The sequence below is a fragment of the Barbus barbus genome, assembly GCF_936440315.1.
Source record: "Barbus barbus genome assembly, chromosome: 29".
Lineage (NCBI taxonomy): Eukaryota > Metazoa > Chordata > Actinopteri > Cypriniformes > Cyprinidae > Barbus > Barbus barbus.
This window is the reverse complement of record NC_136757.1, coordinates 11,898,035-11,918,198: the sequence shown is the minus strand read 5'-3', so window position 1 is coordinate 11,918,198 and position 20,164 is coordinate 11,898,035. Positions and strand designations below refer to the sequence as shown.

Genomic DNA, 20,164 nt, shown 5'->3' with positions numbered 1-20,164 from the left:
CTAGAACGGGAGAAGAAAGAGTTGGGAATGAGTGAGCACTGTGATTGAAAGAGGGTGAACAAGAGAAAAGAGAGAGAGCGAGGGGTAAGTGAGTTCATTCTTGCTGTTGGCAGGCAGCCATGAGCTTGCCTGTGGGTGTCTGTATCCGTGCCAGGGCATGTGTTTCCCCTTCTGTCTGAGGGCCTAGTCTCTCTCTCTCATAGAGGGATATCTCCTTTTTTCTTTCTCATTCCACTCTCCCAAGTCTTTCACTGTTCCTACTTTCTCTCTTCTTCTTTTCTTATCTTTCACTTTCTCTCCCAGTCTCTCTTTATGTCTGTCATAGCAGTTGTGGATTTTCATTCACAAAGTGGTAAGTTTGTTTCCAGATTTCCACAGTTCATACTGTGCCAGTAGATCAGCCAAACTGGACACGTGTGCTTCACACCCAATGTCTTCCTTTTTAAATAAATCTTCATTCTCTGGGACTCATCTTTGTGAGATGATTGTGAAGCCTGTCATTTGGCATGTGATTTAAACCCATAATGCAAAGGCTAATTGTAATTGTAATAACCACTTGATTTTTATTGAAAGTTCATTCTGATGTATGAGAGTTTGCATTTCATGTAGTGGCCAGCTAAATACTGTTAACTACTATCCACAAGAATTTGTGGTAGTTATACAGAAGTTCCTTCACCTGGAGAAGTCCTAACTGCAAAAAAAAAAAAAAAGTTTAGAAGAATTTATACAAGTATGAAACTACAAGCTTCACAGTTCTAAAATGATCGAAAGTGACTGTAAAGACATTTATAAACTTACCAAAGATTTCTATTTCAAATAAACACTGTTCTTTGAAAGTTTTCTTTAAAGCAAAAACAAGGAACACACATCAGACTTGTGTTTTCTGTGAGTAATGTGTGATTGATTTGATCCTGCATGTGTGTTCATGTGTATGTGTGAGTCTACAAAGTGCCTTCAGGATGATAAAGACTTTCTGTTCCTCCTCAGAGCTCCAAACATTCCTGGACTATTGAATCTTCTCCCCCAGCACAGTAAAAAACACTGCTCTTTCCATGTAAATCATTCAGTGACAGACAGGAAGGAAGGAGGACGGTAGCGTGCCCCTCTTTGTGTTGTAGAGGAGCTACAGGGCTTTAGAGCAGAGGACCTGACTCCGTGTTTTAATGTCAAAGTATTTGACAACACTCAGTGACCTTGTTTTAAATAATGTACACACACAACTGTTCATCTATAGAGACAGACTTCTCTCACATGGTAATTTGTGTGTGTCTGTGAGACAGAAGCTGTGGGGCCCCTTGAGATGGCAGTGGTTTGTATGTCTGTACTGCGCAGGAGGGCTAATGACACACAACAGCCACAGGGGGAAAAGCACATTCAGAGAAGCATGTCTGTTTGCATTTGTTTATTAGTGTGATGGCGCTACTTCCCGTTCATCTTAAGCCACAGAGTTTAAAGGGCTATTCTTTAACTTTTAACTAGAGCAGCCTGACAGTATGGAAGAGTTTGTAATGTCATTCCATTGGAAACCCAATGGTAAAATAGGTTGCAGCCAGGTACATGTACTCTACTTTTTAGAAACCACTAATCGCCACAAATCTGCATGTCTCATGAAGGTGCCAAGATACTTTGCTTTGAAGAAGCTGTCTCTGTAATTTTGAATGAAGTGTCTTCTAAGTAGTGATGTACCTAAATTAAATTATTTTATTTTGTTTACTGAAACACTAAAACCATAATTAAAGTTTGGGTAATTACATTTGGTTTATTGGACTCACTATGCTGTTCAGGGTGTCTGGTTCTCAGGTGATAAATGAAACCAAAGTTCTTTGGTAGTGAGCCAGTTCCTGATATTCAGCGAAACAAAACTTAACACATTTCTACTTTAGCATTTTTGGTAGCATGTCTACAATTATCACATTTATCAATGTTGTGTGAACAAAATAGAGACTGACATGGGCAAAACACATTATCTGAGAAATGCTAATTAAACCTCACTGTTTTGCTCAATGGTTTTTGGTCCTCTAAAGCTATTTATTTATTTTTGCGGTTTTGGCTGAATATTTTTGGTTGTTGAAATTTTGGTGCATTACTCCAAGTAAGAAATACCATTCTGCTGGTATACTTGTACAACTCTTGACTTTGGGATTTTGTGCTCTTGTGCAGAGGTTGCACTTCAAATAATCATGATCCATCACTTTGTTGGACTGGGTTGTAAAATTTGCATTATGGTTTGTTTTCAGTATATAACATTCAAATTGTGTATGTCTTTGATACCTTCCTGATATCAACTTTTTTTTGCTGTTTTTAAAGATTCTTAGCTAAAGATGATGTTTAACAATGGAGTAACCAGGAGAACTCTGCTAACATTAGGGGTGGGAGAAAAATTGATGCATTGCGATTCTCTCTTCAACGATTCCGATTTTGAGCTTGTTTTTTTGTTTTTTTTTGCATATGGCATGTGTTGTGAGACATGTGCCTGTTGCTTGACAGTGGCCGTGTTCACACAGCAGCAGAATACGGTTGTCAGTCCTGTATTTGAGTCCTTAATATGGTTACGTTCACACACAGTAGGTTATTTATGGGTGTGACAACCGCATTCTGTAACCGAACTCACACTCGTAAATTTTCAGGACTCACAACCGCATTCTTGGAACACGCGTGCTGTGTGAACGGAACAGGACTGGACAACTAGTTGTCTGTCACGTCATACAGCATGAGAGAGAGCCGCTCTGCCGCACAAATGCGCGTCTACCGTGTGTTTCGTGTTTTTGGAAACTTACAGTGACAGAGAAATGAGCTGCGTGTCATCGGAAATGTTTTGATCCCGTCAATTTTCCACCAGAGCTGCTCCTGTCAGTTTTGTGTTCTGCGCGCATCTGCGCGATTCAAATGCTCCGCTCTCCACCCAAATTTAAAAGCTGCCATTGGTTAATGAAGATCTGACGAATGAACTCGCAGCTTGATTGGACTCTTGTCGTGTCAGAAAGTGATCAGACTTTAAATTTTATGGACAGCGCCATCTTTTATTTTACTTTGTTCACTGTCGCTATGGTTACTGGTGAGGAATACGCGCTTGACTCCCATTGCACGTTCATACAGACAGAATTCTAAACACAACTGTAAGCTGCTGTGTGAACGAGACATTTCGAGACTCACATCTGTAAAGAAAATTAAGTTGTCAATCCCAAAAACTGACAGTGTGAACGTAGCCAGTGTGTGCTTCCACCTGCCGTGTTTTACTTTAGATATGCTCTAGATATGTTTTCTTTTATACCGTTTGGAATGCAGTACTATTAGATGCACAAAACTCTCGCACTGACAGACTTTCACGTGCGCTTTGTGATTGTTTGTCCTGAAGCTCGATTGCAGCTGCGGTTAAATGCACTTGCATTTTTGAATACTCTTATACGAAATTGATGTAGACACAGTCAGTTATGTTTTCAGAGCTGGACAAAACATCTGATATATCGAAATAGATCTGTACATTAGTCTGAATGCAGCCTGTTAAAGCTGCCACTGTCTATGATCTCATCAGTAATAATCAAACGGCAATAATGCTGAGGAAAAAAGAAAAATCTATAACTATTTTCTGTAAACTTTGACACTTGAACTTATTTTAAATAAGTGTTTTTTTTTAAGTAGCTTGCTTATATAATAAAATAGAGGAAATTTTGCACGAAATTTAAATTTGGTAAATTTATATGAAAATCCATGTGCAGTAATATTGAAAACTGAGAATGTGACTCATTGTGATATTGAGTTGGTAATGATAATTGTAATTGAATTGAATCGTGAAACCAGTGAAGATTCACACTCCTACTTTTAAGATGGCAGTACTGACACATTGAGATTCCAACTATAAACAAGAAGCATAGAAACTGCAATTTTGGTTAAGATGTAAAATTGTAAAGATGTATTTGCACAGCAGAAGAATTAATTGGGGAAAAAATTAAGATCAAGAATTTTTTTTTGGAATCGGGTCGTGACTCTCGGAATCGGATCGGATTGTGAAGTGCCTTAAGATTCCCACCCCTAGCTAACATATGGTATTTTTTTTTTCATGCCAAAACTGTTCATTTTGGGGTCATTTTTCAAGACAGTGTATGTTTAGCACTGCAGTAGTTTTTCAGCTAAATATATGCAATAGGGATGCACGATATTATCGGACAGATATCGGAACCGGCCGATAATGGCTTTAAATGTAAATATCGGCATTGGCCTGATATGAAAAATTATGCCGATAAGGGGAATACATTAACTCACGTGTTCAGGGTGTGCTAGTGATTAGATCAAGTCAGCAGTGTGGCTCATTCTTGAAGCAAAGTTTTGTCTGAATGATTATTAGATTCACTGATTTAGATCGCTGAACTTAATCTGTGAAAACACGTACAGAATGACGCGTTTGGTGTGTGATTAAAGTAAACCGTAACAGCACGTGCAGCAGCAGCAGTGACGGCCTCCCCCAGGTCCTAACGACCGGTCAGCAAGGAGATTTAATCTTTAGGGGGCGCTGTTGGCCTACTAGCCGACACAAATAACATTTTAGACTCTGTTTCTGATTAAATAAAGCAGTAATTGATGTAATAAAGTAATGAGTATATTTTGATTTAATGGTCAGAAGCTATAGGTTAAATGGGGAAAAAAACTAAACAAACATGACACTTGTAAATTAAATAATTTTATATATACTGATTTATTCATTAATGTATCATATGTTTTATTTTTTAAACAAATTATGAGCTCTAAAAGATTTTCAGAATTTTTACAACTCTTTTGTTTTAGACCATCTACACATGTTAAATCCTAAAATAAAATGTTAGGGTTAACACTGCAGCTTTCTGGGGGGAAAAATGCAGCAATTTATTTAGTTATTTTCAAACCTTCAATGTACTGTCAAAAAGCCTTCATTATTTTTTATTTAATTCTAATAAATAAGTTAAACCAAATTTAAACATAATTTTCTTAGAATTTCTGCACAAGAGACACATGGTGTTGTTCCCAAATAAAAGGAAATATATCGGTATTGTCCAAAATTAGATGAAACATTTCGGCAAAAATCCAATATCACAGTGTGCCGACATGTATCTGGCCAGCAGCAGGTGGTGGCTAGGACTTCTCTCTCACTTGTCATCAAACTCAGTTGTTTATCCTGGCTTTCTGAAGTTTGGTGCACACTGTATGATTTTGTCCACAATTTTGTTAGACTCCACAGATAAACGTATTTTATTGGATTGTACTGTTTTTAATGTAAATAGACAACGGTTTTATTTAGAGGTGTGTCTAACTGATTTATTTACAAATGTATCACCAGAATGTATTTAAAATTGTCTAGTGTACATCTGAAATGCCTTTTTATAACCTTTTGTTAATTGTATACCTTGTATAATTTATTCAGAGATCGCCATGACAATAGCCTTGATGCTGGCATGGCGTCAAAAAGTGAATAAATAAATAAATAAATAAATGGACTCCACGGATTTATTGTTGTTAACAAATATTTATTATTAACAATTAATCTACAATGTTTTCTCTCTTGTTCCTTCCAGGTCGGTGACTGCCAGGATTCAACGCTGCATTATGCACAGCGTTTGTGACAAGACCGCACCCACTTTCAGTGTGTAGAGGAAGTTGCATCGTCAGCATGTCCTCGCACCCTCAGTCAGTACCTCAGGGTCGGAGGTCTGTGGACGCTCGTCACCTTCCTAGTCCCGCCACCCTTCCTCTGCAGCTGAGAGCCCATACGGTACGGTACTGCACTGACTATACAACAAAATCTTTCCAAAAATGCATTTTATTTATCATTAACTTCCTGACCAGGGAGCTAAGAAAAAATGTCATAATGTATGTTGCAGTAATCTGTATCTTCTATTATACACCTTATGAAATATCAGGGCTCGCAAAATCGCTAGCCCAACATCCCGGGGCTATTGTGTTTTCCAGTCGGGCTACCAAAATGTATACACCACCGCCCTGCCCGACGGGCTATCTTAAATACAGGGCTCCCACTGGTCCTTAAATTTGATACAACTAAAGTGAAGAGTTTTTAAGGCCTTAAAGTTTTAAATACGTTAAATGGTATAAGAAAAGTCTTATAATATAAAGAGTTGGGGGTGGAAAGGCAAGAATCGCGATATGGCTGGATTAAACTTCAAAAGGCAATGTCATTGAATAAATATGAGCGCTGCTGGTATTAAAGTTAAAACACATCACGGATGTCTTTTATGGCCGCATTTACACTGCAGGGTTCAAGTGACCCAATTCGGGGGTTTTTTCTCCCATGTGGCACAGATCGGATAGGGCCCACGACCGTGTAAGCAGGAAAAAAAGCGCATGGATTCCGATATTTTCTGATCTGTTTCAGGCCTCATTCATATGTGGAAATAAATCGGATATGAATCGGATACGTGCATTAGCGCCTGCCGTGTAAGCGGACAAATCGGATATTCCCCTGTAAATGCGACTCCTACATCATTGAAAAGTGATTTTTTTTAAAACAGTTTGCGATACAGACATACCTGTAACAAATGAAACCTCTAGTTGAGTAGCAGAGTATTAATTTAGTTTGTTTTTGTTAAATAAAAGGTGATCTGACGCTGAAATGTGTTGCTTTTGAAATCATGTGCTCGTTGCTGCTGTTGTCAGTGACGGTGGCTTGCGCACAGACGAGCGCTTCAGTACTGTTCGTTCCACTGAAATCACAAAATAAAATGCTCACAAACATGTCCCTGCCTTTGATATACAATCACTGATGAACGCATTTGGTTTTAATTATGAAAAAACACAGGTGGTAGGCCTAAATATTTTTAAGCATGTCCCATCGTCTGAGTATTATTCCACTCGCAAGCTTTCAGTGGAGCTGCGTACATCACTGTCCTGAAGAATTTATTCTAGGCTATATAATTATTTTGATGTATAGATGGAACTATTGCATTAAAAACGTTTCTATATGAATTCCATGTCAATAAATTAAACTCAGTGTACTATTCAAATTGATTTGTGATGTCATATATGCTATTTTTGGCTTGTTTCACCAAGTGCAATGTAAAATGCACGCATCGGATACGGGTCACTTTTAAAGGAAATGTAAGCATGTCGTCTACAAAATCGTAATTGGTCATCAAGACCTGCAGTGTAAATGCAGCCTATGTGAATGCATCTCTGAAAGGAACCGACTGTCCTCAGAAACGTATCATTGGCATTTTCATTTAATCTTGCCTATAATGCCCGATAAAACGGCGTTTATGAGCCCTTGCTGCTTTATTTACAGCTGTTACCGAGGGAACCGCTTTATTTCAGCCGATCGTAAAGCGCCAACTCGTGGCAGAGAATTAATTTGCATTTTAATTTGCCTATCTTATGTTTAGATCAATGCCCAACTGTGCATATCAACCCATTTTTATGCAGCAAACACACATTTGTAAATGTGAAATAAGTTAATGTGCCTTTTAAAAATCTAAACAATTTAGTTTATATTTAAACAGTAACATTTGGTAATCCTTAATATTAGTGTTAATAGAATTTAGCCTTAACTACACTTCAAAGTTTGAGACTCTTGATTAAAGTTCATTTTCGTGGATGGATTACTTTCCGGAGTAGGTGCATGACTGATGACGTGAACAGTTTCGTGCAAAAAGTAAGACTTTAAGCTGCAACTAAAGGGCTGTATAATATCTGAAAGTTTTGGTTTGAGTACCAAAGATTTAGGCTAATTGCTCTTAGGATGTAGCATTGATCTGGGATCTTTTTCTGGTTTTCATGTCATTAAAAGCATGATTAAATCTGGAAACATATGCATTTTATTTGGAATAGTATCATTCATCTTATATTTCAGTAGTGACGTTCTTCATATAATTTCATTATGTGAGTATGTGAAATGTCATGTGTTTATTTCAGGATGTTGGTGGACTGGTGGACTACCATCCTCATGCTCGTGACTATGGTTCCCATCTGACCCATGGATCCCTGACTCAGCCTCACCGCCGCAGACCATCCCTTCTGTCTGAATTTCAGCCAGGCAGTGAAAGGTACAAAACATGCACATGAACAGACGATATATTGTGGCTGCCAGAGCTGCCTTGCACTGAGATCTTGTCTATTCAATCCTGTCCATTTATGTCCTTCAGGCTAGTTGCCCATTTTGCCCACAATGTATTGTTGAGCCTTTCAAAATTGTGGCAGAAAGCTGTGACAGCAATGGCCTACACTGAAGGAAACTATCACTTTCATTCAAAATGCTGCTTTAGGGAAGCATTTATTAGGCCTGGACATATAAAGTCCTGTTTTGTCACAGCCCTTGTCAGTTTTACTCTGCTTGCTTGGCTGCTACTGCTTTTATGTAATGCTTATGCAATGATGCTCTAGTCTAGAATGTCACTTTCAATATGAGAGGATAAATTTCCTTCCAGCGTTATCTGAAGTACTACTGTGCAGTTCTTCATTGTTTGCACCGATATGAAAATTATTTATAATTGATAACCGATATGTTGACTGATAAATCTAAATTCAAATTTTTATATAATTTTTGGGAGTCTGATTACAAAAAATCTCATCATTAAAAGCCATGTCCGAAACAATTTCTAAATAAATCAAACACACAGTACAGCAGCGTAGTTTAGGGTTGGGCCAATAGACGATGCCATCGTCCATCGCCGATGGCTGACAGACATCATGATGTTGAGCCGGCATCGTGATTACTTTCACTTTCGAGATTCGCGATCACACGGACTCTATACTACAGAGCAGCAGTACTATACATTTTACAAGATTAGATGTTTGTCAGTGGTGCTCAGTATCTGCAAATCATTCGCCATTGTCTTATCAGTCATCTCTCCTTACTCTGTGTATGTGGTAAGTGAACTTAATGTAACAGGCTGCTAGCAAGCGGCTAACCATGTCCGTTTAGGCCCCGTTTACACTGTCAGTTAAATGTGACCCAATTCTGATTTTTTGCTCATATGTGACACAGATCGGATCTGTTCTTTGACAATGTAAACAGAAAAACGCATGCATTCGGATATAGCGAGATCAGTTTCAGGCCTCATACATATATGGAAATAAATCAGATATAAATCGGATATGTGCCTACATTGCGCTCTGTACTTCATTAAAACTGCGACAATTTAGTACTTCGCGAGGGTTTAATGACGTCATATGGGACCCATGCTGGCAAAATTAATGTAAATTTTGAGATTTTATCTATCAATAGCCTAAAAGAAAAGTGTGAATCACTTGTAGCACTTCATTTTACTGCTTTTGTAGTTTTAATAAATTAATTTGTAATGAACGCACTGAAGTGATTTTTACATTTGATAATTTGTTTTTCGTTGGCTATATGAATGCTTTTGTTTAGATGTAAAATTATAAAGGTGTAATGCATTATTTGTTTCTTTCTAGGCTATTTGTTCCTATACTGTTTTTTTTTTTTCCTTTTGCATCTGTTCTTATTTATAATAGGAAAGATAAAATAAAAAAACAGCTATATTGTGATTATTACTATAGTAGCCTAATTATTAATAAGAAAAGAACTGGAGGAAAACTTTAATCTTTCTCATAATCAACCTTGCTGACTCTATATCGACTTTAAACGGGTGTAGCAGCAATTTTTTGTCCTATTCCAAAAAAATCATAAATTTTGAAGGTCTTTTAATGGAGCATGTGGAAATAAAAATAACTAATTTTTTAAATTTGCTGGACTCGTTTTGTCAGCATGGGTAACATTCTCGGGAGGAAGCACGTGTGGAGGCGCTAAATGACAACAACGCATGTGGGATTTTGATAGGAAAAGATGGGGAATATGAAAAAAACGGAAAATTTCGGACTCTGTGTGCAATGGCCTTAAATCTGTTTGTTTGTCTGAGGGAGCAACTAAGGGGGGCGGGGCTTACCGATAGGTCGATTCCGATTTGTTGCCTGTCAATTTTTGGCTGTCCGTTTACATGTTCTTTCAATTGTGACCCATATCCGATTCATGCGTTTTTTTCATATTCCCCATCTTTTCCTATCAAAATGCATGCTACGGATGCAAAAGCGCAGAAAATCGAACCTGATCTTAATTTTTTTTTTGACGGACGATAGTTTCGGAGGCAGTGAGCAAACCTTTACAATGACCGCTGCAGAGTGAAAACCTTGTCCCACAATGTTTTGGACACAGAAGGCCACCAAATGGGAATTAAATATTCCTCAGAGGGATTTTTTAAATATGTAAAAATAAATACGGTGGGTAACTCGAAGCGACGCGGGAGAAGTCTAATATTACGGTCGGTCATTACGATCGCGGATAACATGCAGGATCAACACTGTTCTTGTATCCCAGGGTACGATTAAATTAATGTATATTTAACCAGTTTAATATGGAGAGGCACTGAAATGTAGACCTTCATTTATGTGTTTTTGACCTACACTGTACAAGACGCGAGAACAGTCTGCTATTTAGGTTTGTACATTAGCATGCGTCACTAACTTTAACGTTAGCTAGTTTTAGCTAGAGATACCTTGCTAAAGCACAAGATAACATTAACGTTCTGGTTGAGCAGATGAAAATTGTAACTTAATGAGTGTATAACAACCAGAAAATTAACGTTTTTGTCTTCATTTGGATTGGGGTTGAATACATAGGGATTCAGGAAATGTAATAAAATAAATTATATTGCCCATCCTCTCAGGATGCCTGGAATCAGTGTTACAAGTACCCCAGGCACATCGTTTTTCCCCATAAAACCGATGTGAACTTCGGATCTTCCAATGTTTCTCTGTGGCGCTGAAACCTAAAGATGTCAGAGTTCCGCTCCCCGTGCAACTGATACTCGACTGCCATTGGCTAGTCTGCGTTTGAGGGGAGGGGCTAAATAAAAATGGCCTTGCAAATAAATAAAATAATGCGTAAATAATGCAAACAAGTCATTGGACAACATTACTTGAGTGTAAATAAATATATAAATTAGTGCTGTCAATCGATTTAAATTTTTTTATCGCGTTAATCAGTCATGGACTGTGATTAATCACGATTAATCGCAAATTTCAAATACTAGGATTTACCTGTAAATGTGTAGAAATAAAGAAATGCATGACAAACTAGTTTAAGGAAACAAAACCTTTCACACCTCCGCCAGGCATGAGACATAGTCCTTATTATTCTTTTATCATTATCTTTTGTTTTTATTCAGCTATTATCAGCCTTTATACTGGCAGTAAAACGTTTACCAAGCCACATCGCTTCAGTCCCAGTATACATTTACCCAACTATTGTCAAAAGTATTTCTAAATAAATACAAAACATTTTCTTGCAACCTTACGTGAAATATTATAACAATGCATTATACAAATTAATAAAAGGATCCATTTTAGTTTTTATTTGTGTATATACATTTTGGGCAGCCGCGATGCATTATAAAATTAGCCCCAAAAAAAACACAACCCACAGCTGTTATTTTTCCCGCGACTCCATTTTCAAAATAGCCCAATTGTGTGGGAAAACCACAACCCTGGCAACACTGGTTCGCTGTAACCTTATCACACAATAGGTGATTTGGTGCGTTGCGGCCAACTGAATGCGCTGCTTCTCTGCGGATAAAAAAAAAAAAAAAGTGTAAGAGATAATAATAGTAATAAAAACAAAAATGTGTCACCAAATATACTTGGGCGTCTGTTAATATACCTGGGCAGGTTCACTATATATGTATAAATATATATGGTACAACGGGGCTAAAGGCCCACCTTAAGGAAAAATGTGCTATTCACTGTGCCTAAAGTGTATAATTGCAGAAAAAAATATATACATGGAATTGAACATTAATGGAGCAACAGATTGAATGAAAATAATAAATCATTCAAGTTGTTCATTTTGTTTAAAAATCTTATAAATGTATGAGGTGGCGGGGGGGGGGCTTTTAAAATAATATCAAAGGCACCTTTTACCCTGGGCCCCGTTGTACTCTATATATAGGTTTTTGAGTCACAGATCGGATGATTTTTCAGATAAGCAAGAGACAAGAATTTTTTTTTTTTAAAGCACCGTGAAGGGTTTTTGATAAATGTATGTGTAGCCGATGTATCTTAAATGCAGAGAGACGTGAAAGAGGAATCAACTCAGTATTTCCGCGCTGTCTGAAACGCACTTCTGTGCTTGTGCGCACTTTGGCTGTGTGTGAAAACAGCACCTGAGTAACGAATTGGGTGCTCTTTCGTTTCTTGCGAAACATGCGTGTCGAACAGAGGTGTCTGGTACAAATCACAGATCAACGCTCCATTTAACCCTAATATAGACTATGACAGAGCAATCTGTCATATACTAATTTAGCATGAAATCGTCAAATTGCTACTCCATATCAATCACATACATCGAAAATACAGAATAATTAAAACAATCATTAACGCGAAATAAATAACAGTGTGTCATATGATCATAGCTATAGGCTACACATTTTCCCAGAACGTTCTTGCGACCCGGTAGCAATTATACCATGGCCCAGTAGTGGGTCGCGACCCGGTGGTTGGGGACCTCTGGTTTAATGCATTGATGCTTGTGTGTGTGTGTGTGTGCACGCTAGGCTAAAAATATCATGTTTTTCCTTTCCTCCATGCTGTGATTCTTTTTGCCATATAAGAAGCATTGTTGAATATGTGCGTGGGTGTATTGGGAATAGCTGTGTTTCTCCTCAGTCTGAATGCTGAATGTGGTGTGTGTGTGTGAGCTGAGCTGTATAATCAGAGCCTGGTACACTAGAGCTGGCTGTTCTCACAGGAGATGGACTAACAGCCTCTGAGATACCGAGAGCTGCTGGTAGGATGGATTAACTTGAATAGTAAAGTGTTTGTGTGTTGGTAAGGTGTGTGTCTGCTCTTCCACATCCTTTCCTTCCCCACTGCGGAACTGTCATCTTGCTTTTTTGATGGGCATCCAAGTAAGATGAAAAACCACTAGTGCTATTAAAATTTCCTAGCATACATAGTCAAATGTTCTGCAATTGAAAATGCACACCTACTTTTTAAAATTCAAAGAATCAAATGCACCTGAGCCAGTCGAAGTCTGTAGTTTTGTGTTTTGGTCTAGTTCTGGCTGTGTAAATTATGGTCTGTTTTTGGTCATTTAAAGACATAAGCCTTTTGTGTTCTTCTTGCAAGATGGCGCCGCTTTGTTCGGACGCCGTCCAGGTCGCGCCGCTAAGATTGTGTTTTTATCTACTTTTTTACTTGGTTTTACTTTCTCTTTTTACACATCTCACGTCGGCACTGATCACCTATAACAAAGAAACACTTTTGGGCATTGGCCTCTGGAGATTCTTCGGAACGCAGAGCTGAACAATAACCCCCCGAGGCGAAGGATCAAGAAACACCACGGGGAAACGAGCTGGGATTCGAGAGAGACTCAGGAAAAGGGCTCACAGTCCTCCCCTTCCGAGCATTCTCCTCGCAAATGTCCAATCCTTGGAGAAGAAAATGGACGATCTTAGAGCCAGGATTAGTTTCCAATGGGACATAAGGGACTGTAACATCCTTTGTTTGTCAGAAACGTGGCTTTCGTCCATGGTCCCGGACACTGCTGTAATGCCAAGTGATAACCTCTCTGTTTTTCAGACGGACAGAACAGCAGAGGCCGGTAAATCTAGGGGTGGAGGAGTGTATTTCATGATTAACAAGAAATGGTGTGATCCCAGGAATATCTCCATTCTGTCGCGTTCCTGCTCGCCTCATCTGGAACATCTTTCCATTATTTGCCGCCCATTTTATCTGCCCCGGGAGTTTTCATCGATCATTATTACTGCTGTGTACATTCCATCACAGGCGGACACCGGCTTGGCTTTGTCTAAACTTCACCATGTGCTCAGCGGCTACATTAACAAACATCCTGACGCTGCCTTTATCATCGCGGGAGACTTTAACAAAGCTAACCTCAAACGGGTCATGCCGAACTTTCACCAACATGTATCCTGTCCAACTAGAGGACCAAAAACACTGGATCATTGCTACACTCAGTTCAAGAATGCCTACAAAGCCCGTTCACTTCCGGCTTTTGGCAAATCGGACCATGCCGCCATTTTTCTCACACCGGAATACAAACAAAGGCTCATTCAGGATCCCCCGGTGCAGAGAGTAGTGACGCGCTGGTCTTCCCACTCCGAGGCTATGCTGGAGGTGGCTCTTGATGAAGTCGACTGGGACATGTTCCGGGCGAGTTCTTCTGACATCAGCGAGTTCACGGATGTAGCATTAAGCTTTGTAAACACACTAACCGAGCAAGCTACAGAAACAATAACGATAAGGACATTCTCCAACCAGAAACTGTGGGTGGACAGTACAATCCGTGCTGCGGTTAACACGCACTGCCGCTTACAATGAGGCTCTTCTGACCGGGAATATGAGCGAGTACAAAGCATCGTGCTATGCTCTCCGATTCGCAGTAAGAGCCGCTAAACACAGACACGGAGAGAGAATTGAGTCTCATTTCCAGCTCAATGACTCTCGACGGATGTGGCAGGGACTGAGGACCATCTGTGCCTTCGGAAACGAATCCTCCGCAGAGGTGTGAGAACAGATCCGTTGCTGGCCGACGAGTTAAACACCTTCTTCGGCCGATTCGATTGCAACGGCGGCGGCACGTCTCTGCTGACCAGCGCGTCAGGAAGCAGCAGGCAGAGCAGCGATGATCCTGTAATCACCGTGTCAGAGGACGAGGTTTGGAGGGCGCTAAAGAAAGTGAAGGTCAGGAAAGCAGCCGGACCTGATGGGATAACCGGCCGTGTTCTGAGGTCCTGCGCTGATCAGCTCGCTGGTTTGTTCACTTCCATCTTTAATGAGTCCCTTGTTACCTCCGTGGTTCCCACCTCATTTAAAAAATCTGTAATAATCCCTGTGCCTAAGAACAATAAACCCTCTTGCCTGAATGACTATCGCCCAGTTGCCCTCACATCGATAGTCATGAAGGTTTTTGAGAGACTTGTAAAGAGCCACATCTGCTCCTCCATCCCTGATACTTTGGACCCTCTTCAGTTTGCCTATCGCCCAAACAGATCTACGGACGATGCCATCTCTCACGTCCTCCACTCTTCCCTCACACACTTGGATAGCAACAATGGGAATTATGTAAAGCTGCTATTCATTGACTATAGCTCAGCTTTCAACACTATAGTCCCCATCAAGCTGGCTTCTAAACTCACAGACCTAGGCCTAAACTCCTCACTCTGTGACTGGATTCAAGACTTCCTCACCGGCAGACCTCAAGTGGTGAAAGTTGGCCAGTTCACCTCAAACTCCATCACCCTGAACGTAGGAGCCCCACAGGGCTGTGTCCTGAGTCCCCTGCTCTACTCTCGCGTCCTCTCACAGCTCCACATCTATTATCAAATTCGCTGATGATACTGTGGTTCTGGGCCTCATCTCCAACAACGATGAGACCGCATACTTGGATGAGGTAGAGAGACTCACATCATGGTGCCAGGACAAATGTCTCTCTCTGAATGTGAGCAAAACTAAAGAGCTGATCATGGACTTTAGGAAAAGACAGCAGCAGCCCTACACTCCTCTTATGATCAGTAGGACTCCTGTGGAGAGGGTGAGTAGCTTCAAGTACCTCGGCGTAAACATCTCTGAGAACCTGACTTGGACTACACACATCCAAACACAGGTTAAGAAAGCCAGGCAAAGACTGTACCATCTGCGACAGTGAGGAAATTCAGGGTCTCACCAGCAATCCTGAAAACTTTCTATTCAGGGACCATAGAAAGTGTATTGACTCAGTGCATCTCAGTGTGGTATGGAAACAGCTCCAATCAGGACTGCAAAGCACTACAGAGAGTTGTGCGCTTAGCTGAGCGCATCTCAGGGTCTGCTCTCCCCTCTCTGCAGGACATCTACCTCAAACGCTGCAAAAATAGAGCTGTCAAAATCATCAAGGACTCTAATCATCCTGGTAACCGACTATTCACTTTGCTTCCATCTGGTAAGTGCTTCCGTAGCCTGATGGCAAAAACTGAGAGACTTAGGAGGAGCTTCTTCCCCAGGCCATCAGGCTCCTAAACTCTAACTCTGTGTCATAACATCACTTGACTCCATGTTAACATCACTATATCAATAAGCTACTCATAATTTTGTCTACCTCATATGCTGCTATTTAAATACCCTGTACAACTTATTTGCACATTCCTGTTATATTACTATTTATGTCAACAACATACTGACCTGCACATTTATATTTATATTTTTTATCTTTTATTTTCTTTTTTCTACTTTTATTTTTCTTAATATTTTGTCTATACAATTGCACTGTCCTTGGAGCGGACCTGACTTACATTTCACGGCTGGTTATACTCTGTATAATTGTGTATGTGATGAATAAAAATCTTGAATCTTGTTGTTTTGTGATGGCGTAAGTGATAGGGGTTGAAAAGATGTTTTGTGGTCTTATCACATTTTATCCTCTACAGAAAGAGAGAGATAATAAGGGATAGAGGGAGATTAAAGCAAGATGGATGGAAAGGAATAGGGTTGGTAATTGTGTGAGTGAAAGACTGACACAGAGATGGAATGATGGCAGAAGAGGAGAGAAGGAGAGCAATACAGCAGTACAGGGGCAAAGTTCCTCTACAATAGCTCAGACATTCAGCACGCATGATCTGTCCTCAATTCAGAATGAGGTCAGGGGCCAGTTAAACCTCTCTCTGTGTGTCTGTCTCTCTTGTTGTGTGTGTGACTCGGTGTATGACAAATCCTGCCTGCAGATCAGATTATCTTGCCCACTCACAGAAAGAGAGTGAGCATTGATGAAAGCTGCAGTGTGATGTGATTATGTAAGTGCCAAGTGCCTGTTGAAATTAGGGGATTTTGGTTAAAGTATGTGTTTTCAAGCATTTCAGTATGTTATCGCACATTGTGTTTTGCTAATGTACATGTTACCTTTGCTCTGGTTTAGATTAGTTCCTCCAGTGAACAAATCATTGCAGGGTAGGGTGTGCAATATGACGATTTTTAAAATATCATAATATCGTGCTACAGCGCACATTCCATCAGTTGGAGTTCTCCTCAGACACCTCAGTACTGTATATAGTACAGTACATATACTGTACAATGCCACATACATTCACATCAGTGTTAACTCAGCGGTAGAGTTACACTCTCAGGACACTGCACTTATTCGCAGTCACAAAAGTACATTATTTGCATGTGCTTTTAAATGTTTCATTCGCGCACTGGTTTGACATGCGCATTTTCTGAGCACTGCGTACACCCGAAGCGCGCGCACACTAAAAAGCCTGTCAAACAGCGCCTGATTACTGAACTAAGTTATCTTTTGCGCTAATACTGTCAAAACACACAAGGTTTACACACAAACTCGGTTGGTTATGTCTAAAATGAAAGTAAACAGTTGAGAGAAAAACGGATACGTGCCTGTATACTAGATGCATACTGGTCTTAAAGGGATATTATTAAACATGCAGCCGACTGTCATCAAAGGTAAAGGTACAGTATCATCACTGTAATTTCTGTCATTATTTACTCTGTCATGTTGTCCCAAACCTAATTTCTTTCTTGTGCTGGACACAAAAGAAGATATTTTGAAGAATGTGGGTAAACAAACAGTTGCTGGTCCACATTGAATTTAGGAAAAAAAATACTATGGAAGCCACTGTGAACAAGCAACTATTTGGTTTTCCACGTTCCTTAAAGCATTTATGTTCTGCAGAACATGAATGCTTTAAACTCAATCAGGTTTAAAACAACTTTTGAGCATAAAAATAAAACACTGACAGAATTGACCAACAGATGACAGAATTTAAATTTTTGGGTGAAATATTCCTTGAATGTTAATACAACAACAAAAACACAAAGAGAAAAACCACTCACTACTCTTGACTGAAAAACTTTAATGCAGTTGCATTAGGAATCAGTCTATATAGTGTTTTATTTTTATATTTGTTCATTCAGTTTCTTGAATGCTCCTGCTAAGTACACCTATTGTACCTGAAAATAAAGCACTGTTTGTTTTAGTTGAATGTTGTGTAGTTGTAATGTGTATCTTTATTCTTATTTTTTAATAAAGATTTTTTTTAAGAAAGTTTTTTTAATGGGTTTAATATACCATGAAGCCTTGGAAAACAGTCTAATAATGCGTTTCATGAATTCTTGTCCACAGAATGCGTCACCACCGGTATTTTGCCAGTTACTCAACAATGGCGAAGTGCAATCGAGGATTTTTTTTATCAAGGAATCGTGACAGACCTAAATGTAGTTTTAATTTGTTTGGACTCCTTTTTAAAGTAGATTTTATTAATCAAAGAGCATGTCTAATTAATTAAAATCATGGCACTTATACAATTTAACATTAATTTATTAAAAGTGTAACAAAAATGAAGTTTAGGGCCGTATGAAATGGGTTTTTTTTCACCTTATGTTTTGTTACCAAATTCTGTGTTTTAGCATGTCTAATTATTTGAATGCATACAAACAATTTTTATTTATTCTTACAGTAGCCTTATGAAATGTTCTTTCCCCCTCAGAAATTCTGTTGTGTATTTAAAGTTTACTGGTTATCAGATGAAGGCATAAAACATTGATTTAATTTATATTTTAATTAATGAAAATTAAACATTTAAATTTGTCACATAAAGGGGATATACTATTAAAATTAAAATATTGTGTGATTATTTCTTTAAAAAAATAACGTTTTATTATTTTTCAACAGTAGTAGTAGTAATAGTATTACAGACATTCTACTAAATAATAGAAATATAGTATATTTCTGGCACAATGTCTTTAAGTTAAACCAAATTTTTATTTTGACGGGTTGCCGTGAATACATTTAAAGTTCTGTGTGTATATGATATGACGTTAGTTTTACTCAAATGAAATGGTAAAATGCTCGTAAAGTGACTCTCAGATCAGTTTTTTGAGATATTGTTTATGTATTTATGTCCTCATTGAGACGGCAGACGCTGAAATCACCGTGAGCAACACAAACCGTGCGTCTGCTCCACTCACACAGAGACGCGCGCAGAACATGCAGGATTCATATTTAAATCGAGTTTTTGTGACTTCATATTTACAGATACTAGTCTATATCGCCATTTGATTTAAGTGTTCATCCAAACTTTGACAAATTCCGTGACATTCCGCAATTCCGTCCGCGTTTTCTGCATCGTGGAAATCATAGGGTCCTATAAATGGTCTTCATACACTAAGGCATTTTCAATAAAAAAAAAAACTCCAGTGTGACTCTGGTTCTTTGACTCTGATGCAGGCCATGACTGAGCATTTGTGTGCGATCGTATAATAAGTAACATTGTCTGGTGGCTTTTCCTCTCCTTGCGTCAAATGCTTTGAAGGCGTCTTTTGTCTGCAGCATTCACATGTCATGCTACATTTCCTGCTCTGTTTCATTGTCTGTGTGGTGTGGAATGGCTCACATGCATGTACGTCAGCATTTGTTTGTATTAATCACGGTCAGTGCTGGAGTCTGTGCGTTTAAGCTGAGCAGACTGTATAATTAATATGAGGGATACACCCATTTATGTTTTCAACAGTACAACCCACATATTTAGACAAACCCACACACTTTTATTCCCTTCATAGCATTTACACTCAAGCTCTATAATTTTAAATCTCAGCAAACATTGTCTGGTTTGTCTTGAGAAGCTTCATGACCTGATTTCACCTCTGGTTATGTCTTACTGTGTTTAAATGCAAAATATGTGCAGGATATTGTTAATGTATGTTTTCCAAATGTCTAACAGACAATGTCTGCACTGTGTTTGATCTGTGGGCAAAAAAATGGGTGTGTGTGTAGATGTCTATGGGTATTGAGCACATATGTGTGTATTTAGTGTGTTCACGTGTCTAATCTCTGGCTTTGGAACAGGAAGGGAAGTCTTTTGAAACAGGGTGTGTGTGTGCATGTGCTTTTAGTGTGATGTGTACTGTTGCCATTCGGGGTTATTGAGTTCATGTGTGTGTAAATGTATTTGGTCTTGATCAGTCTGAGCTACAGGAAGGCCTGTGAACCACCTGATCATACGAAGTACAGCAACTTGTCCTATTTGGGCCTCAATCAAAACATGTACAAGTAGAACGGGACGATTATTCAAAATAAAACCAATGTTTGGGACACTGATAGCATGCATTTGGGAACACAGTATGCACCATGAAAAATTATCAGTTTTCTTACACACTAAAAATTTCT

The 20,164-nt window shown here is 39.1% G+C and overlaps 1 protein-coding gene across 1 annotated transcript in view; it reads left to right on the top strand.

Annotated features, from left to right (window-relative positions):
- LOC306849196 (nuclear receptor corepressor 2-like) overlaps positions 1–20,164 on the top strand; it is a 122,528-nt gene that overhangs the window by 34,995 nt on the left and 67,369 nt on the right. The window contains 2 exon segments of the mRNA XM_079384061.1: positions 5,544–5,740; positions 7,891–8,021. Of these exon segments, the coding sequence (XP_079240187.1) occupies positions 5,639–5,740; positions 7,891–8,021 (233 nt within the window). The 5' untranslated portion in view covers positions 5,544–5,638.